Below are 17684 nucleotides of genomic sequence, written 5' to 3'. Positions count from 1 at the left end.
TTGGTGGTGTGGTGTAGGGTTTGGGGGTGCTGGTGTAAGGTTTGGTGCTGCTGGTGTAGGGTTTGGTGGTGCTGGTATAGGTTTGGTGGTGTGGTGTGGGTTTAGTGGTGTTGGGTCGTTTTTCATGGGGCTGGTGTAGGTTTGGTGGTGTTGCTGTACAGTTCAGTGGTGCTGGTGTAGGTTTGGGGGTGAGGTGTAGGGTTTGGGGTGCTGGTATGGGTTTGGGGATGCCGCTACAGGTTTGGTGGTATGGTGTGGGTTTTGTGGTGTAGGGTAGAATTTGTGGTGCTGGTGTAGGGCTGGTGGTGCTGGTGTAGGGTTTGGTGCTGTGGTGCAGGTTTGGGCGTGTGGTGTAGATTTTGTGGGGCTGGTACAGGTTTGGTGCTGTGGTGTAGGGTTGGTGGTGCTGGTGTAGGGTTGGTGGTGCTGGTGTAGGGTTGGGGGTGCTAGTGTATTTTTGGTGGTGTGGTGTACAGTTTTGTGGTGCTGGTGCAGGTTTGGTGCTGTGGTGTAGGTCGGTGGTGTCAGTGTAGGTTTGGGGGTGTGGTGTAGATTTTTGTGGTACTGGTGTAGGGTTTGGTGTGCTGGTGTAGGTTTTTGTGGTGCTGGTGTAGGGTTTGATGTGCTGGTGTAGATTTTTGTGGTGCTGGTGTAGGGTTTGGTGCTGTGGTGCAGGGTTTGGTGCTGGTGTAGGTTTGATGCTGGTGTAGGGTTTGGTGCTGTGGTACAGATTTTTGTGGCGCTGGTGCAGGGTTTGGTGCTGTGGTGCAGGGTTTGGCCAACAGGCAGGTGTGGGCTCATGCCCATTGTGGTGAGGGGGTGGAGAAGGTGCTGCTGGAGCCCCCCTGGGTGCCCAAAGGACTCCAGCACTGCAGATCTCAGGTCAGCCTTTGCCCTGAGCAGCAGCGTGGCCCTGGGCCAGCTGGCACTGGCTCCATGCCCAGCTGGATGCCAGCCTGGGGGCACTGCCCCACTCCTGAGGGGAGAGAGGGGCACTGACCCAACACCCCTGCAGCCTTTGGGGATGACCAGACACGTGGTGTCCTGTTGTATTTGGGGGGTGCCCCATGGCAGGAAAGAATGATGAATCTCACTCCATGTTCTCAGAAGGCTAATTTATTATTTCATGACATTTTATTATATTAAAGAATACTATACTAAACTATACTAGAGAATACTGAAAGGATACTTACAGAAGGCTAAAATGATAATAATGAAAATTCCTGTCTCTCTCCAGAGCCTCGACACAGCTTGGCTGTGATTGGCCATTAAGTAAAAACAATTCACATGAAACCAATGAAACAATCACCTGGTGGATAAACAATCTCCAAACACATTCTAAAGCAGCACAACACAGGAAAATCAAGTCAGATAATTATTGCTTCCTTTTTCTCTGAGGCTTCTCAGCTTCCCAGGAGAATAATCCTGGGAAAAGGGATTTTTCCAGGAAATATGATTCTGGCAGTGTCCCTTCTTGGCACGGGGGACCTGGGGCTGTCCAGATGTGAGGCAGGAGCTGCCGACCTCTGCACGTCAGCGGGTGGGGACCACCTATGTAAGCATGTCCAGGAAGGTTCCTGTCCCTGTTCCACCCTCAGATCAGACCCTCCTCAGATCAGGACCTGCAGCCCTGGCTGATGCTCCAGCCTGGAGCTCTGGAAGGTACCGTGCTGCTCTCCCAGCCCTGGGCTCTCCTCTGGGCTTTTCTCTCTCTTTGCATGCAAACCTGGCTGTGTAATTGAGTCTGTGCCTAATTACCTAAGGGGTAATTAAATATTTGCTGGGGATATCTGTGTAATGAAATGTCTTGGTGAGCAGAGTGGGAACCTGCCCTGGTTGTGCTGGGAACCCGGCCAGGAGGGTAGGAAAGAACTTGTGGAAATGAGGTTTCCATTTTTTCCTTATTTTCTGTCGTGTCTGTTATCTAAGAACAGTTTGGCAAGAGCACATCCAACCCATCTGCTGCCTTATTGTTCATGCTCGAGTCTCTGTCTTCCCCTTTAACTCCATTTAGGTCGAATTAGTGATGGGGCAATGGGCCACAAAGTCACACCTGAGTGTCTTGGATCTGCTTTGGCATTTTCCTTCTTGTCTCCATAGAATCCCAGAATGGTTCGGGTTGGAAGAGACCTTAAAGGTCACCTCATTCCAACCCCTGCCAGGGACACCTTCCACCACCCCAGGCTGCTCCAGGCTCCATCCAGCTTGGTCTGGAGCAGCTCCAGGGATGGAAGGGGAGGGCACAGCCTCTCTGGGCAACTTCTTGTTCTCTTCAATACAGTTTTAAAGTTGGTGTTGAATTTCTTTACCATAAAAATTGTATTACCATAAAGAAAATCTGTGTCCAGGGCTGAGCTCAGGTGGATATTTTGGTGATTTGGGGTGCTGAGTGTGCAGAAGATTTATCTGGGGAGGGTACAGCCTCTCTGGGCAATTTCTTGTTGTCTTCAATATAATTTTCAAGTTGGTGTTGAATTTCTTTACCATAAAGATTTCGTTACCATGAAGAAAATCTGTGTCCAGGGCTGAGCTCAGGAGGATATTTTGGTGATTTGGGGTGCTGAGTGTGCAGCAGATTTATTTGGGAGGGCACAGGGATGGGTTTATATGGTGGAGAGAAGGATTTGACAGCTGTTCCCAGCCCTTGTCCCTGTTTGCACAACACTTGGATCATGCAGCAGCCTCACTGCTATGGCTCTGTCTGACCTGTCGAGTCAGAGGCTCCTCCAAAGCCAAAAGATTGGGAAATAGATAAAACAAATATCCAGCAATGAGTGTTGGAATCTGCAGAAAGATCTGCTATTTCAGACATGATGGTTTGGGTAAAATTTTGTCTTCTCTCACAAGTCCTGCTGCCTGAGCTTCACCTCAGCTCCTGCAAGCAGAACCTCTGGGGTGGGTGAGAGGTTTGAGAGGTCACCAGGGTGACCAGAGGGATGGAGAACTTCTCCTGTGGGGAAAGGCTGAGAGAACTGGGGGTGTTCAGCCTGGAGAAGAGAAGGATTCAAGGTGACCTTGCAGCCCTTTCTTGTGGCTAAAGGGGCTCCAGGAGAGCTGGAAGGGGAATTTGCACAAGGGGTGGAGGGACAGGACAAGGAGGAATGGCTTTAAATTGATAGAGGGTAGCTTTACATGAGATCTTAAGAATAAATTCTTCCCTGTGAGGGTGCTGAGGCCCTGGCACAGGTGCCCAGAGCAGCTGTGCTGCCCCTGGATCCCTGGAAGTGACCAAGGCCAGGCTGGACAGGGCTTGGAGCAGCCTGGGATGGTGGAAGGTGTCCCTGCCATGGCTTTAAAGATGGGCTTTAAGATCCCCTCCATCCCAAATCCACCTGGGATTCTGTGATTCCATTGCTGGCAGAGCAGGCTGAGCCCCAGAGCGTCACTCAGCACCCTGAGGAGGTGACACACCCAGGCAGGACCCTGAGGAGGTGACACACCAAAGCAGGACCCTGAAGCTGCTCCCAGGCCCAGCAGCTGCTCCAAATGACCCCCAGATGGTCTTTAACCACCTCGGGGTTGTCAGGGGTGTTTAGAGCAGCAGCTCTGCCCCAAGGAGGGTGTAGGGCAGGGCAGGGCAGTCCTCAGTGGTGCCAGGCTCTGGCCAGGGCAGTGTGAGGGACCATCCTGAGAACCAGGCAGAGCAAACAAACCTGGATCTGATGCAGACACCTGGGCTGGCTCCTGTTCCTGGACAAATTGATGCAGCACTTGCTCACTGCAAGCTCCTGGCCCTGTTAGAGTAGAGAGGTTTCTTTTGGTTGGCAAAAGATATTACAGATTTTTTGGTACATATTACAGATATTATTATTTTGTACATATCATAGATATTTTTTTTTTGTTTGTAAAAAATGAGAATCACAGAATTGTTTAAGATCATCACCAGTCAACCCAGCACCATCATAACTCCTAAACCATGTCCCCAGTTGTCACATCCATGCAGTTTTGAACACTTGCAGTGATGGTGATTCCACCACTGCCCTGGGCAGTCTGTTCTAGTGTTTTACAACTCTTTCTGCGAAGAATTTTTCCCCTAATACCAAATCTAAACCTCCCCTGGTGTAACTTGAGGCCATTTACTCTTGTCCTGTCGCTTGTTATCTGAGAGAAGATAAAAACATGAAATAACTTTGGACCATTTCTGATGGCTGTCCTGGGTGTGAGCAGCTCGTGCCATCTGCTGCAGCGTAGGACATGGATGAGGCGTGCGGTGACAGAAGTGACACCAATCATTTTTTCCACTGGAACTTCTGGGGGGAAAAAAATAAAAAAGAGTCAAACTCTCAGGGTCAGCAGCTTGGCTGTGACATTGCAGAGCATTTTCCACACATAAAACCGCCCCAAACCTGTGAGAATCGCAGGTGTTTGCAGGGGGAGATTGGCGAGGAGAGCTGTTGAGCTCTCAGAGAACCACGGAACCATGGAATGGTTTGGGTTGGAAGGGACCTCAAAGCCCATCCTGTTCCAACCCCTGCCATGGCAGGGACACCTTCCACTGTCCCAGGCTGCTCCAAGCTCCATCCAGCCTGGCCTTGGACATTCCAGGGATCCAGGGACAGCCACAGCTTCTCTGGGAATTCCATCCCAGCCCCTCCCCACCCTCCCAGCCAGGAACTCCTTCCCAATATCCCATCTAAACATTCTCTCTTTCACTTTGAAGCCATTCCCTGTGTCCTGTCCCTCCATCCCTTACCCCCAGTCCATCTCCAGCTCTCCTGGAGCCCCTCCAGGCCCTGCAAGGGCTCTGAGCTCTCCAGGGGGACATTCCCAGCTCTCCCATACACCCTGGCTCCAGAGCAGAGGGGCTCCAGCTCTGTCACCTCCATCCCTTTCTTTGGGTGGGTGCCAAGGACAGAACTGCTCCACCTCCACTCTGGGGGTTGCTGTTTTATGCTCAAGCTGTCCCTGAGGTGTTCCTGCTCCCATCCCCTCCCCTCTTCCCACACTGACAATGGGAATGTGGTTTTCATGATGCTGAAAAATAGGGGAAAATGTTCCTTTCACCCACTTGGCACCAGTCAGGGACCTCACCCAGCAGCTCCTGAATGCAGCTCAAAGCTGTGGCTGAGCTTCCAACCTCTCCTGACCCCTTTTCCTGGGGCTCTTCCAAGCTCCCTCCATCTCTGCCCATCCACAGGTGTTGGGGAACAACACCACCAAACCCACACCTTGCTGGAGCAGCCAAAAATGTGTCCGTTTCCCTTTTTTTTTTTTCCAGCATTCCCTAACCTCTCCCCTACACCCTGACCCTTTTCCACCTGCATTAAGGCACTGCTGGATGGAGGAATGTCCACATGGACAACAGAGGGAGGAGGAGATGAGCTGTGAACTTTTGCACAGCCCGGGGATGGATTTCCTCTGATTTTAATTGAACTGGTTTAATTTTTTTTTTTTTCACTCTTTTGTACAAGTTCAGGAAGGTCTAAAGCAAGTCAAGCCTGGCTTGGCTTCACAGGGCTGGCAACACCGAGTGGAAATTTTATTGCTTCCTGTTATGAGAGCTCAGGGAGGCAGGATGGGATTCCAGGAGGAGCAGGGGCAGCTCCAGCTCCAGGGATGACCCTGATGGGTGGGGTTGGGGATGGCCTTTCATTCCCACTGCTCCCCCAGCTACTTCAGGAAAGGGAAGCAAATAGAGGAGGGAATAATGGCTCAATCTGACCTCTGGCTATCGAGGCAGATGTTTTCTTTGGAGCAGGAACAGATGCTGGGGAAAAAATGCTGTAAAGGGCTTTGCTGAGCCACATCCCAGGGCTCCACCTGAGTCCCATTTGCCACCTCTCAGTGTCATCTCATTGTCATGTCATCACCTCACACACTTCAGCAGAAAGGTTCCCCTCAGAAAAATTAATGTGTTTTTTTCTCAACACTGAAATTTATCTCAAGAATGTGTCCATCGAAATGTTCAGCTGGGAAGGGCTGGAATAAATTGCTTCTGCTCTCCAGCCTGGGTTTAAACATTTCCTCTGGGCTTTTGTACTTTAGGATTGAAACCTTGTTATTTAAGCATATCAGATAAGTTTTTAGGTCATTTTCAAAGCAAAGTGCTTTTACCTTTCTGCAGTCATCAGCCAGCGATATCTGAAGGAAACTTTTCCTGTTTTTCAGCAGAAATGTTATTTATTCTGCTAACAGCACTGGCTTCTGGCTCCAGGCACAAACCAATGCAAACTTCACAGGAATTCCATTTTCTGACCTATCTTTGTGCTAACTGAAGCATAGCTGTGGTCCAAATGTCATGGCAGCTCAGAGCCAGCGTTTACATTTTCAGAGTGCACGAAGGAAAACATCCCTCACCTCGCTTTCAAACAGCCTTACATTATTCAGCCAAAATCCCCACGGGCTTTGGGAAAATGTGTAAGACCAGATTTCCCCTGTTTCATCCTTGCAAAGAGCCAGAGACCAACCACATAATTCTTTTCCACATCAAAACCTTCTTGGGATCATCCAACCAGAGCGGGATGCAGGATAAAAATCAACCTGATGATGAATAAGTAGAGATTTTGTCTTTCTGTCCTTCAAGTGACACATTTGCATTGGGGTTGGCGTCACCACTGCCCTGAAAATCTGAGCAGAGTTTTGTGATGAAGCAGCTTTTAGCACAGCTTTTTCTGCTGCTTGTAAGTTGGTTTTTCTAAAAGAGAGTTAAGGTTCTGGCTGAGTTCTTAGGATGCAAGCCCTGATTAGCCCCAAAGCTTGGAGAGAACCCAAAAGTCTGTGTGAAGGAGGGAAGTTTGCACAGCTGGGATGGGTTTGGTGTTAAATCAGGGAGTTTGGTGGGACTGAAAATGAGCCTGGAGCATCTAGGCTGGCATGGGTGAGTTGAGCAGCACCAGAGCCATTCCCACCTGCTCACTCCTGCCTCTGCTTCCTGAACAGCTCCCTGGGACAGCCACGCTTGTCCCTGATCCCCTGACCCATGGAATTGTTGGTTGGGTTTCTGTTTCATGAGGAAATGGCTCCTTCTGTCCCCAGGTGTGGCCCCTCCACCCTTTAACCCAACCCCTATCCCGGTATGGGGCTCCCATCCTTGCTGGGAGCTGCTGGCCTGTCCCAAAGCACTCAGGAGATGTGGCCCAGCCCCAGCCCAGCCAAAAGAGGAACGAACACCCAAAAGAGGAAAATCAGAGAAGAAACCGACCTGTCAGCACAATCCAGCCCAGGGCTTTGTAGGCTTGTGCTCACAGTGGGTAATTACGGTCTCTCCTCATCCCTGCTGTAGCAGGAGATGTTACACCAGGGCTCGTTATCATTGGTGACAGCTCTCATGCATTTCCATAGGACATTTAAATAAATATGCACAGATCACTGCTCTGAAACACAAATGCTGCCTGGGGGAGAGGTGGCTTGGAGAGGTGACTCCCAGCAGCAGCCACAATTATCCAAAGCTCCATCACACCCTTTCTCCTCTGTCTCCTCTCTTTTATTCCCATCTCTCCCGGCCAGGCATTGAACTGAGGATGCTGCAGGGGTGGGTTTTTCCCTGAACACTCATTCATGGCTCTGCCTCCTTGCCTGGGTGCTGGTTTGGTGATGGGAAGCGCTCAGTCCCTGCCAGAGCGATGGCTGGAGCAGGAGCAGATGTTGCCTGGCCTGCCTGGAGCACAGACGCCCCAGAAACCTTTCTCCAGCCACGAGAGCTGCGTGTATAAATAACCCTGATGGTTAGAAAGCAAAGAGCCTGGAAAATCTGCCCGACCCACGGGGCTGGGACCACGCTGAGCTGCCTTTTATCTCTGAGCTGAGCCTGGGAGTTGTTCTCAGCTGGTTATTTTTAAATAACCAACAGCGCTTCCCCGCAGCTCTGCCCTGCACCAGCAGCAGCAGCAGGTGGGGCTTCCAGCACAGCTCCTGGGTGGGAACGAGCTCTTGGTGGCCATCCCTGAGCTCTGGTGGATGTCACAGCGTGTGGCTTTAGGAAGGAGCAGGTGTGACATGTGCTGATTGCGGGGGATGCACCCAAGGAACATCCAGTGCCCCTGTGGAGTGACCACGAGGTGACCCACTGCTGTCTCCAGAGCTGAAGGACCTTGAGGGGAAGGAGGTCACTGCCCCAGCGTGCTGGAGGCCAATCCCTGCCCCAGGAATAAGCAGGGATAATGTGGCCTCAGCCCGTCCCATGTTCTCACTCTCTCACTGGGAGGTCTCCTGCCCTGGAGGGGTTTGGAGATCCCCAACCCTTGAGGGGTTTGGAGATCTTCAGCCTTGGAGGGGTTTGGAAATCTCCAGCCCTTGGGGGGTTTGGAAATCTCCAACCCTGGGTTGGTTTGGAGATCCCCAGCCCTTGGGGTGTTTGGAGATCTCCAGCTCTGAGAGGGTTTGGAAATCTCCAACCCTTGGGGGGTTTGGAGATCTCGAACCCTGGAGGGATTTGGAGATCTCCAGCCCTGCGGGAATTTGGAGATTTTCAGTCCTGGAGGGGTTTGGAGATCTTCAGCCCTGGGGGGGTTTGGAGATCTCCAGCCCTGGAGGAAGTTTAGAGATTCCAACCCTTGGGGGGTTTGGAAATCTCCAATCTTGGGTTGATTTGGAGATCTCCAGCCCTTGGGATGTTTGGAAATCTCCAGCCCTTGGGGGGTTTGGAAATCTCTAACCCTGGGTTGGTTTGGAGATCTCGAACCCTGGAGGGGTTTGGAGATCCCCAGCCCTGGTGCTCTCCTCTGGAACCTCCCTGTGACTTTTGGGAGAACAAGCTGTCAGTGTGCCACGCGCTAAAGCTGAAACATGAAGTCAGGCTTGTGGTAATTTAACTTTTTTAGAGGTTTATTCCCCCAAAATGCCTCCCAGACCCTGGTTTTCCTGGTGTGGCATATTCCCACCAAGGTGTGTTCATCCCTACACCTCACCCAGCTGATAGGGCTTTTCCTGCCTATCTTGGGTGACTAATTCCAAACAGGGAATAAACTTATCAGTAATGATAAGAGAGTAATGAGTTTATAACAGGAAACCTCAAGGAATGGAGCTGCCATAAAATGCAGCAGGTGCTGCTCCTTGCAAGAGCATCCAGGCAACAAGTCCCAATGAGCAGGAATTGCCCTTCCAGGTCCATTCAGGCTTTTGGGGAAGCCAGAGCTCTGAATATCCTGCTTTGTCAGCACCAGGGATAAAAGATCCTGATAAACCATATGGTTTCCAACACCGCCTTTAATCCCAGATCTTCCCATGTTTGCTGCCCTCAGGGATCTGATCCTTGATGGGATTTCTGCCCTGACTGTCCATTTCCACTCTGAGCGCAGCAGAAATGTCATTTATTCTGCTGACAGCATTGACACCCCGAGCCCTGGTGCTGCTGGAATGGCAATGCCAAAGCTCCTCATGGATGGACCTCAGGGCAGAGGTTTTTCTTGAGGACCACTTGCCTCAGGCTTTCCGTGCACCCCCATCCCAGCTATTCATTCCTACAGCTGCAAAGAAGCCAGAAAATTCTCTGTAGGTGCTCAAAACCCTTTTCCCATCCTTCACCTGCCCTCTCCACCAGCTTGGAGAGAGGGGAAACCACCTCCTTCAGGGACAGATCTCCTGGCAGTGCAGCAAAGCAGGAGCTTCAGGGCAGGTTTTCCCACTAGCGAGCTTCTCCTATATTTTATCTTATTTTATTTTATTTTTTTAATTTAATTTAATTTTATTTTAATTTTCATTTTTCACCCCCAACAGCCAAGCAGCTTTTACCAGAACGTGTTTTCCACATGTTCCCTGTTAGTCACGCTCTCAGCCTTTCCCAACCTCTCACCAGCGCCACAAGCTGATGCCGTTAATTCGCTCCAGCAAAATTCCAGGCGGCGTTCCTGAAGCCAGCCCCGGCGGCTTGTTTGGATTTCAAACCACCGCCTTTCCCTCTCCTGGGCTGTCTGCGCAGCACCTTCCCAGCTTCTCCCGAGGCTCGGCGAGGCTCGGGCAGGGGCTGCCGGAAAAGGCGGGGTCTGAGCGCCTTAAATAGGGAGCTCAGCCTGCCCAGCGCTGGATCGAGCAGCCGGGGCTTTACCCAGGGCAGGGAGGAGGGATTGGAGGCACAGGAATGTCGGTGGAGGAGGGAAAGGCACCGCTAAGAGCATCATGTCTCTGTAAGTAGGTTTATTCCCCCTCCCTGTAGCTCAGGAAGTGTGCAGAGCAGACTGATGTCCAGCTAGCACTGATTTGTATTTTTTCATTCTTTGGTGCATTTTAGAGTCAGTTTTTAAAGTTTTCTCAATTCTTACAGCTGTGCCTGAGGTTGTGTGGAGGGGTCAGGGGGTTTGGGAAGTCACTGTGGTCAGAACATCTCATTCCTGTGCTACTTTAGGAGTGTTGGTGGTTTGAGCAGTGCAACCTCTACTTTGTGCCTTTTTTAAACTGTGGCTTGTGCCCTGTGTGTGTTTCATACACCTCTGGAGGTGATGATGGATGACTGAATGAATGGATTTCAAAGCCACAGGGATGGGGACTCCTTTCTTGGGGAGATAATTCACCTACATGAATCTGCACTGTAGTTCAGGCAGCAGAGTGAGAAGTGTCCAGAATGGACTGATATCCAGCTAGCACTGATTTATATTTTTCTTTTTCATTCTTTGGTGCATTTTAGAGTCAGTTTTTAAAATTTTCTCCGTTCCTACAGCTGTGCCTGAGGTTGTGTGGAGGGGTCAGGGGCTTTTGGGAAGTCACTGTGGTGAGAACATCTCATTGCTGTACAGCTCTGACTGATTTAGGAGTGTTGGTTTGAGCAGCCCAACCCCTCCTTTGTGGCTGTTTTGAAGTGGAGCTTGTGCCCTGTGTGTGTTTCATACACCTCTGGAGGTGATGATGGATGACTGAATGAATGGGTTTCGAAGCCACAGGGATGGGGAGTCCTTTCTTGGGGAGATATTTAAGCTGCATGAACCAGCTCCTCTAATCCCTCTGCCTGCTGCAGATCCACCCAGGTGGGTTTATTTTTCACCCAGACTGCATAACTTTCACACTGCACAGAGGAATTGGGTCTGTAGCAGGTGGAAAGATGCAAAAATCTGTGTTTTGTGCTTTGATGGCTGGGATTGTGAGGAGACACAGCCTTCTCCTAGTGCCAGTCCTGCACTGTGAACAAGCTTTTCCTTGGAAGCTTGTTTAATTTATAATTAATTTTAAAACATCATGGCGCACTAACCCCTCACCCAAGCAATTAAAAGCATTGAAATCCCACAGTTTGGTCTCTGTAACCAGTGAGTCCTAAACCCCAGTGGAATTTTAACCAAACTGGTTTGTAGGGAGGGGTTTTCCCTCATTTCCTTCGGCTCCTGCTCTCAGACACAGTGCCAGGAGGGCAGGGGGGCACACAGGGGTGTCCCCAACATCAAGGTTGACCCCACACAGGAAGGTCCCAGCGTGCAGGAACAGCTCAGGGCTGTTTCCTGCAGATGTTCCTGCAGATCCAGATGTGCACAGAGGGCTGGGCAGCGCCCACAGCTCAGGGTGGAGCTGGTAGCCAGGGATGTTCTTCTCAAAGCAACAACCCCTCACGTCTGATATTTTACAATTTCCTTCATTTTCCTTGGCTTGGGAGATTTGGGAGCACTTCATTGGGTTCTCCTTCCTAAAATGTGTCTCCTAGAGGAGACAGGGGGTGCTTTGCTAACAAATACCAGTTCACAACTGGATTATTTACTCCAGAAGCTGTGAAAACCTTGGTCAGACCCTCCCTGCCCCAGCACACAGCTCCTGGGGGGTGCATTGGAGCTTTGGGAATTGTGCCCGGGTGCAACACTTGTGAATTATGAAAATGGTGAATTATCCTCAGTGTAGCCTTCAGAAACCCTTTAAGGGAGCCCTGAAATTTGGGTGAACTGCTCCACAGGATTCAAAGTGCATTTTTAAGAACAATTTGGGGCTTGCAGCTAATTTGGGGTGCAGATTGGAGCTGGTGGGGGGGTTGGACTCCTGCGTGGGGCCAGCCAAGGTGGGGCTGCATCCATCCCTGCCTGATTCAGCCCTGGGTGCTCCACGGGCAGATGCACCATGGCCCACACCCAGCAGGGCCTTCCCTTCCCAGCCCCCCATCTGCTTGGCTGAGTGCCTGGATTAATTCTGCAAATCCTTTAACACCCCAATTTGCCCACATCTGAATGTGAAGACCACAGAGGAAGAGTTAAATACAGGGAACTTCCCCATCTCACCCCTGAATAAACCAAATTTCATCAATAAAGAAAGAATATCTCAGTGGGCATCACTTGCCATGTGGCTGAATTGACCAAGGCATCACTTTTGGGGCAGGAGAGGAGGATTCTCTCTCTCCCAGCAGCTTTGAGGGTTGATGGCAGAGAGGAGAATTTCCCCACCTCTCCTCCTGGTTGATGAGCCAGCTGTGCCTCAGTTTCCCCAGCCCCAGGACAGGAATAGCACCATCTCCAGAGCTCTCCCACAGCCCCAGCCCGGCGTGTGAAGACTTGGGGGTTTGTGTTCACAGGGGATTTGTTTGATCTGGAAATAGCAGGGTTAGAAAATTCCATCGGAGCAAAGCAAAGCAGCCCTGCTTGGCTCCTCTCCTGGGAAGCAGTGGGAGCAAAGCTGCATTCCAGGAGGGCTGGATGTGGAGAACAGAGTGGGGCGTGTTTCCCTTCCTGCTGCTGTGCTCCCACCATGGAAACCCTAGAGCAAAACTGGTGTGTCCAGTGGTGCCAAGCCAGGCTGGTGTCTCGTGGCATCACCAAGCCAGGCTGGATGGGGCTGGAGCAACCTGCTCTAGTGGCAGATGTCCCCGCCCACGGAATAGGGTGATCTTTACGGTCCCTTACAACCCCCAAAAATTATAGGATTTGGAGATTTTATGATCATTTTCCCCACTCAGCCATGCTCACCCAGCATGGAGAGTTCTAGTTGATGCCCACACTTCTTCCACGTAGGAAAACAGCTTCTCTTCTTTTCTCTTTTTTCTTCTCTTTTTTCTCTTCTCTTTTTCTTCTCTTTTTTCTTCTCTTTTTTTCGTCTCTTTTTTCGTCTCTTTCTTCGTCTCTTTCTTCGTCTCTTTCTTCGTCTCTTTCTTCGTCTCTTCTCTGTTCTTTTTTCTCTTCTCCTCTCTTCTCCTCTCTTCTCCTCTCTTCTCCTCTCTTCTCCTCTCTTCTCCTCTCTTCTCCTCTCTTCTCCTCTCTTCTCCTCTCTTCTCCTCTCTTCTCCTCCTCTCTCCTCTCCTCTTGTTTTTCTTTTTTTGGGTGCAGGTGCTTTCCCTGCTGCTCTCCTCTCTCAGTATCTGTGCCAGCCAAGCAGTGAAATTGCCTCCTGTCTTTAGTGCTGCCTGAGGTCACCCAAGGAACGTGCTGCACATTAAGCTAAACACAAAATGCTTGTTACAAGCTCTTCCTCCCCAGATGTCCAGGTCTCCTAATAAACCCATGCTTTTCTCTTGAAAGCTTCTCAAGGTTTATTTTTGAAACAGTCTGTATTTGATTAAAGTTTTGTTTTGTTTTCTTTGTTTCAAGAGGAACTTAAAAGGGCCATTGGCCTGTAAACATAAATATTCCCATTCTTCCACTGATTCTTTGCATTTTTCTGGGTTTACTAATGAAAGATGTTTCAGCAGGGCAAGTCTCTGTGTTGTGGGAGCATCCTCCACTGCTCCAGCCTTGACCATATTTAAGGGGAGAAATTTTCCCCAATACCCAACCCAAACCTTCCCTAATTGAGGCCGTTCCCTCTCCTCCTGTCCCTGTTCCCTGGAGCACAGCCCGACTCCCCCCTGGCTGTGCCCTCCTGTCAGGAGCTGTGCAGAGCCACAAGGTCCCTCCTGAGCCTCCTTTGCTCCAGGCTGAGCCCCTTCCCAGCTCCCTCAGCTTCTCTGGTGTGGTGGTGTTCACAGGGGTCCCAGGACGAGGGAAGAGATGAGAATCTTGACTCCATGTTTCAGAAGACTGATTTATTATTTTATGATATATATTATATTAAAAGAGAATGATATATTAAAACTATACTAAAATAATAGAAGAAAGGATTTAATCAGAGGGCTTGAAAGGATTAGAAAAGAATGATAATAAAATCTTGTGACTGACCAGAAAGTCTGAGACAGCTGGACTGTGATTGGCCATTAATCAGAAACAACCACATGAGACCAATCAAAGATGCACCTGTTGCATTCCCCAGCAGCAGATAATTATTGTTTTTCTTTTCCTCTGAGGCCTCTCAGCTTCTCAGGAGAAAAATCCTGGTAAAGGGATTTTTCAGAAAATATCATGGCTACATCCTGGAGCTCCAGACCCTTCTCCAGCTCCATTCCCATCTCTGGACTCGCTCCAGCCCCTCCATGTCTTTCTTCGTCATGAGGAGCCCAAAACTGACCCCGTGATTTGAAATTTGGCCTCACCAGTGCCCAGCATAAGGGTCAATCACTGCTCCAGTCCTCAGTATCTTTCTTTGTCATGAGGAGCCCAAAACTGACCCCAGGATTCAAGGTGTGGCCTCACGAGTGCCTCTCCTGGTGCTCCAGCCCCTTCCCCAGCTCCATTCCCATCTCTGGACACCCTCCAGCCCCTCAATGTCTTTCTTTGTCAAGAGGAGCCCAAAACTGACCCCAGGATTTGAGGTGTGTCCTCACCAGTGCCCAGCACAAGGGTCAATCACTGCTCTGGCACAAGATGTGACCTCCCATCCCCATTTTTTTCTACCTGCCCCCTCTCCCTGCAGGTTCTAACTGAGCAGCCCTTATGACCAACATGAGCTGGAGCTTCCTCACCCGCCTGCTAGAAGAGATTCACAACCACTCCACCTTCGTGGGGAAGGTCTGGCTCACCGTGCTCATCGTCTTCCGCATCGTCCTGACGGCGGTGGGGGGCGAGTCCATCTACTCCGATGAGCAGAGCAAGTTCACCTGCAACACCAAGCAGCCGGGCTGCGACAACGTCTGCTACGACGCCTTCGCGCCGCTCTCCCACGTCCGCTTCTGGGTCTTCCAGATCATCATGATCTCCACGCCCTCCGTCATGTACCTGGGCTATGCCATCCACAGGATCGCCCGCTCGGCCGAGGAGGAGGAGAAGCTCAAGGGCTTCAAGAAGAAGAAGCAGTTTGCCCTCAACTGGCAGGCCGTGCGCAACATGGAGGACGCCATGGAGGCCGACGAGGAGGAGCCCATGATCTCTGACGACGCGGCCGAGCACGACAAGGCCAGCAAGGCCAAGCCCAAGTGCAAGGAGCAGCAGAAGCACGACGGGAGGAGGCGCATCCAGCAGGAGGGACTGATGAAGATCTACGTCTTCCAGCTCCTCACCCGGGCTTCCTTCGAGGTGTGCTTTTTGATAGGGCAGTATCTGCTCTACGGTTTCGAGGTGGAAGCTTATTACGTCTGCAACAGGGTCCCTTGTCCCCACACCGTGGACTGCTTCGTGTCCCGGCCCACGGAGAAGACCATCTTCCTCCTGGTGATGTACGTGGTGAGCTGCCTGTGCCTGCTGCTGAACATGTGCGAGATGTTCCACCTGGGCTTCGGGACCATCCGCGACGCCATCCGCAACCGGAAAATCAACAGCTTCCGCCAGCCGCCCTACAACTACGCCTACCCCAAGAACATCTCCTGCCCTCCCGAGTACAACCTGGTCGTCAAATCCGAGAAGTCCACCAAGATCCCCAACAGCCCGATGGCCCACGAGCAGAACTTGGCCAACGTGGCTCAGGAGCAGCAGTGCACCAGCCCCGACGAGAACCTGCCCGCCGATCTGTCCACGCTGCACAAGCACCTGAGGGTGGCCCAGGAGCAGCTGGACATCGCCTTCCAGAGCTACAGCAGCACCCAGGCCAACACGCAGCCCTCTCGGACCAGCAGCCCTGCCTCGGGGGGCACCGTGGTGGAGCAGAACAGGGCCAACACCGCCCAGGAGAAACAAGGTGCTAAGCCCAAGGCCTCGCTGGAGAAAGGCAGCTCCAGCAGTAAAGATGGGAAGACGTCCGTGTGGATATAACTGTGTCAGGAAGGCGTGAGAGGGGTTTTGGTTTGTTTCTGGGTTTCGGTGTTATCTCGCGTTTGTTTCGCAGAGCACGGTTTTTGTGTGGAAGTCCAGAGAGTGAAAGGAGTTTCGGACCAATTTAGTGCTGTCTTCCAGTTAACAAAAGACATTTCTTCCCTGTTTCCAACGTGTTCTCCAGCTGGGAACCTCCAGTGAGTAACAGCAAACCCTCCCCACCTCCCAGCCCCTGGCTCAGCACCAGAGCCCCCAGCAGAGACTGGACCATGTGCTGTGCTGGGAAGAGGAGCTGCTGGTGGCTCAGGAGAGAAGTGAGGCTGGCAGGGATCAGCCGCCCTCCTGCATGGCAAGGCTCGAGTGCTGCAGGCCAGGCAGTGCTTAATTACTAAACACCCTTAATCAAATTAATTCCTGATCCTTTGGTAAGAAAACCACTGACACATTGCAGGGACCTCGGTGGCAGGCTCACAGCTGATGGCCTTCCTGGGCTGGCAGATGCCAGTGAGGGCCTCGTTGGATGCTGTGAGCCAGAGCTGGCACCCAAGTCGGGTCTGGGGCAGGAACAGAGTGACTGGACCCAAAACCAGCACAGGGCTGAAGGTTTCATCTTTCCTTCCTCTGCTCCAAACCCTCTGGAGCAGCAGCGAGCAGTGACATTGCATCCTACTGGTGCCTGTGTAGCACTTGCTACAGCTGTGATGGGAATTGTTGCAGTTACAGGGTTTTTAACAAACTGCTGCTTCACATCATCAGAAAGTGCCTTTATGCAACCAGGAAAACAAAAGTGTAAAGGGTTGAGGCTCCTTTACTTGCTGAATTTTCGGCAATCAGCGTCAGCAAATTTGTTTTACTGATTAATTGAGGAAAAGCACTGTTGGCAAATTTGTTTTTCTGATTAATCAAACCCTTATGAATAGTGGCAGGAGGCAGATCTATGCATAGTGGTGTGTGTGTGTTTGTCCGTGTGTAGATACAGACACTATGAACACGTGAGTGTGAACGTAGACATAGAGAGCTCGGTGTAAATGTGAGATCAACCCTCTGCTCCTTCCACCTCCCCTGAGACAACCCAGCTGCTCCAGGGCTGGGGCTGATCTCATCCTGGGCCTTTGAGCCTCCAGCCCCACCTGGGGAACTGGGAGGGGTCCCACATTTGCTGGGGGGGCTTTGCAGAAGATCTGGCTTTGGTGGGGACAGGACCAGGACAAGAGCAGGAAGGTTTTCCTGAGTTTATGGAGAATTTTTTTCAGCTGGGCTTGACTTTAGGGTGGTTTTCATGCACTTAGAGTACTTTGGGTGTGTGTTCAAATCAAGCTGCTGAGCTCCAAGGCTCCTACTGTTCTTTGTCAGAGGGTGGTTTCATCTCCACCATAGGGAACCCAGACAGGCAGAGCCCTCAGGATCAAACCTATGGCAAAAGAAGTGAATTCTCCCTGAGCACTGCACTGTCCCTGTGCCAAGCTGTTCCCTCGGGCTGTGCCAGGATTTCTTATCCATGGGATATTCCTGATTTCTAGCTGGACATCACTCTCATGTCCTTGAGGTCAGTCACTAACAGCCCTGAGGATGCCTGTTCCCTAAATATCCAGCCCTTTGGCCATTTTTGGGAACAGGCAGGGAATTTAGATATGCCCTTCATCCCCTGGGAACTTTGGCTGAGCTGTGTGATGCATTAGAGAACAAAAAAACCCAAAAGTAGAATTAAAAGGAAAGCGGAGAAACATCCTGCAAGGTATCCAGCAGCAAATATTCCCTTTGTGGCTCTGTCTGGGGAACCTTCCAGAACTGCTC

The 17684-nt window shown here is 51.1% G+C and overlaps 1 protein-coding gene across 2 annotated transcripts in view; it reads left to right on the top strand.

Annotated features, from left to right (window-relative positions):
- Positions 1-17678, top strand: part of GJC2 (gap junction protein gamma 2) — a 33371-nt gene extending 15693 nt beyond the window's left edge. Inside the window, exons 1-2 of one of the 2 annotated variants that reach the window (XM_031062948.1) lie at positions 9982-10061; positions 14620-17678. In XM_031062948.1, coding sequence (XP_030918808.1) covers positions 14640-15890 — 1251 coding nt within the window. In that variant the 5' untranslated portion in view covers positions 9982-10061; positions 14620-14639 and the 3' untranslated portion in view covers positions 15891-17678. Of the gene's footprint in view, positions 1-9981; positions 10062-14619 lie in introns of those variants that run through there. The other variant, XM_005428200.2, reaches the window with a different exon arrangement.
- Positions 17679-17684: the final 6 nt, after the last annotated feature.

The sequence above is a fragment of the Geospiza fortis genome, unplaced genomic scaffold (assembly GCF_000277835.1).
Source record: "Geospiza fortis unplaced genomic scaffold, GeoFor_1.0 scaffold34, whole genome shotgun sequence".
Lineage (NCBI taxonomy): Eukaryota > Metazoa > Chordata > Aves > Passeriformes > Thraupidae > Geospiza > Geospiza fortis.
The sequence above is the reverse complement of the archived record's forward strand: the minus strand, read 5'-3'. Positions and strand labels throughout refer to the sequence as shown.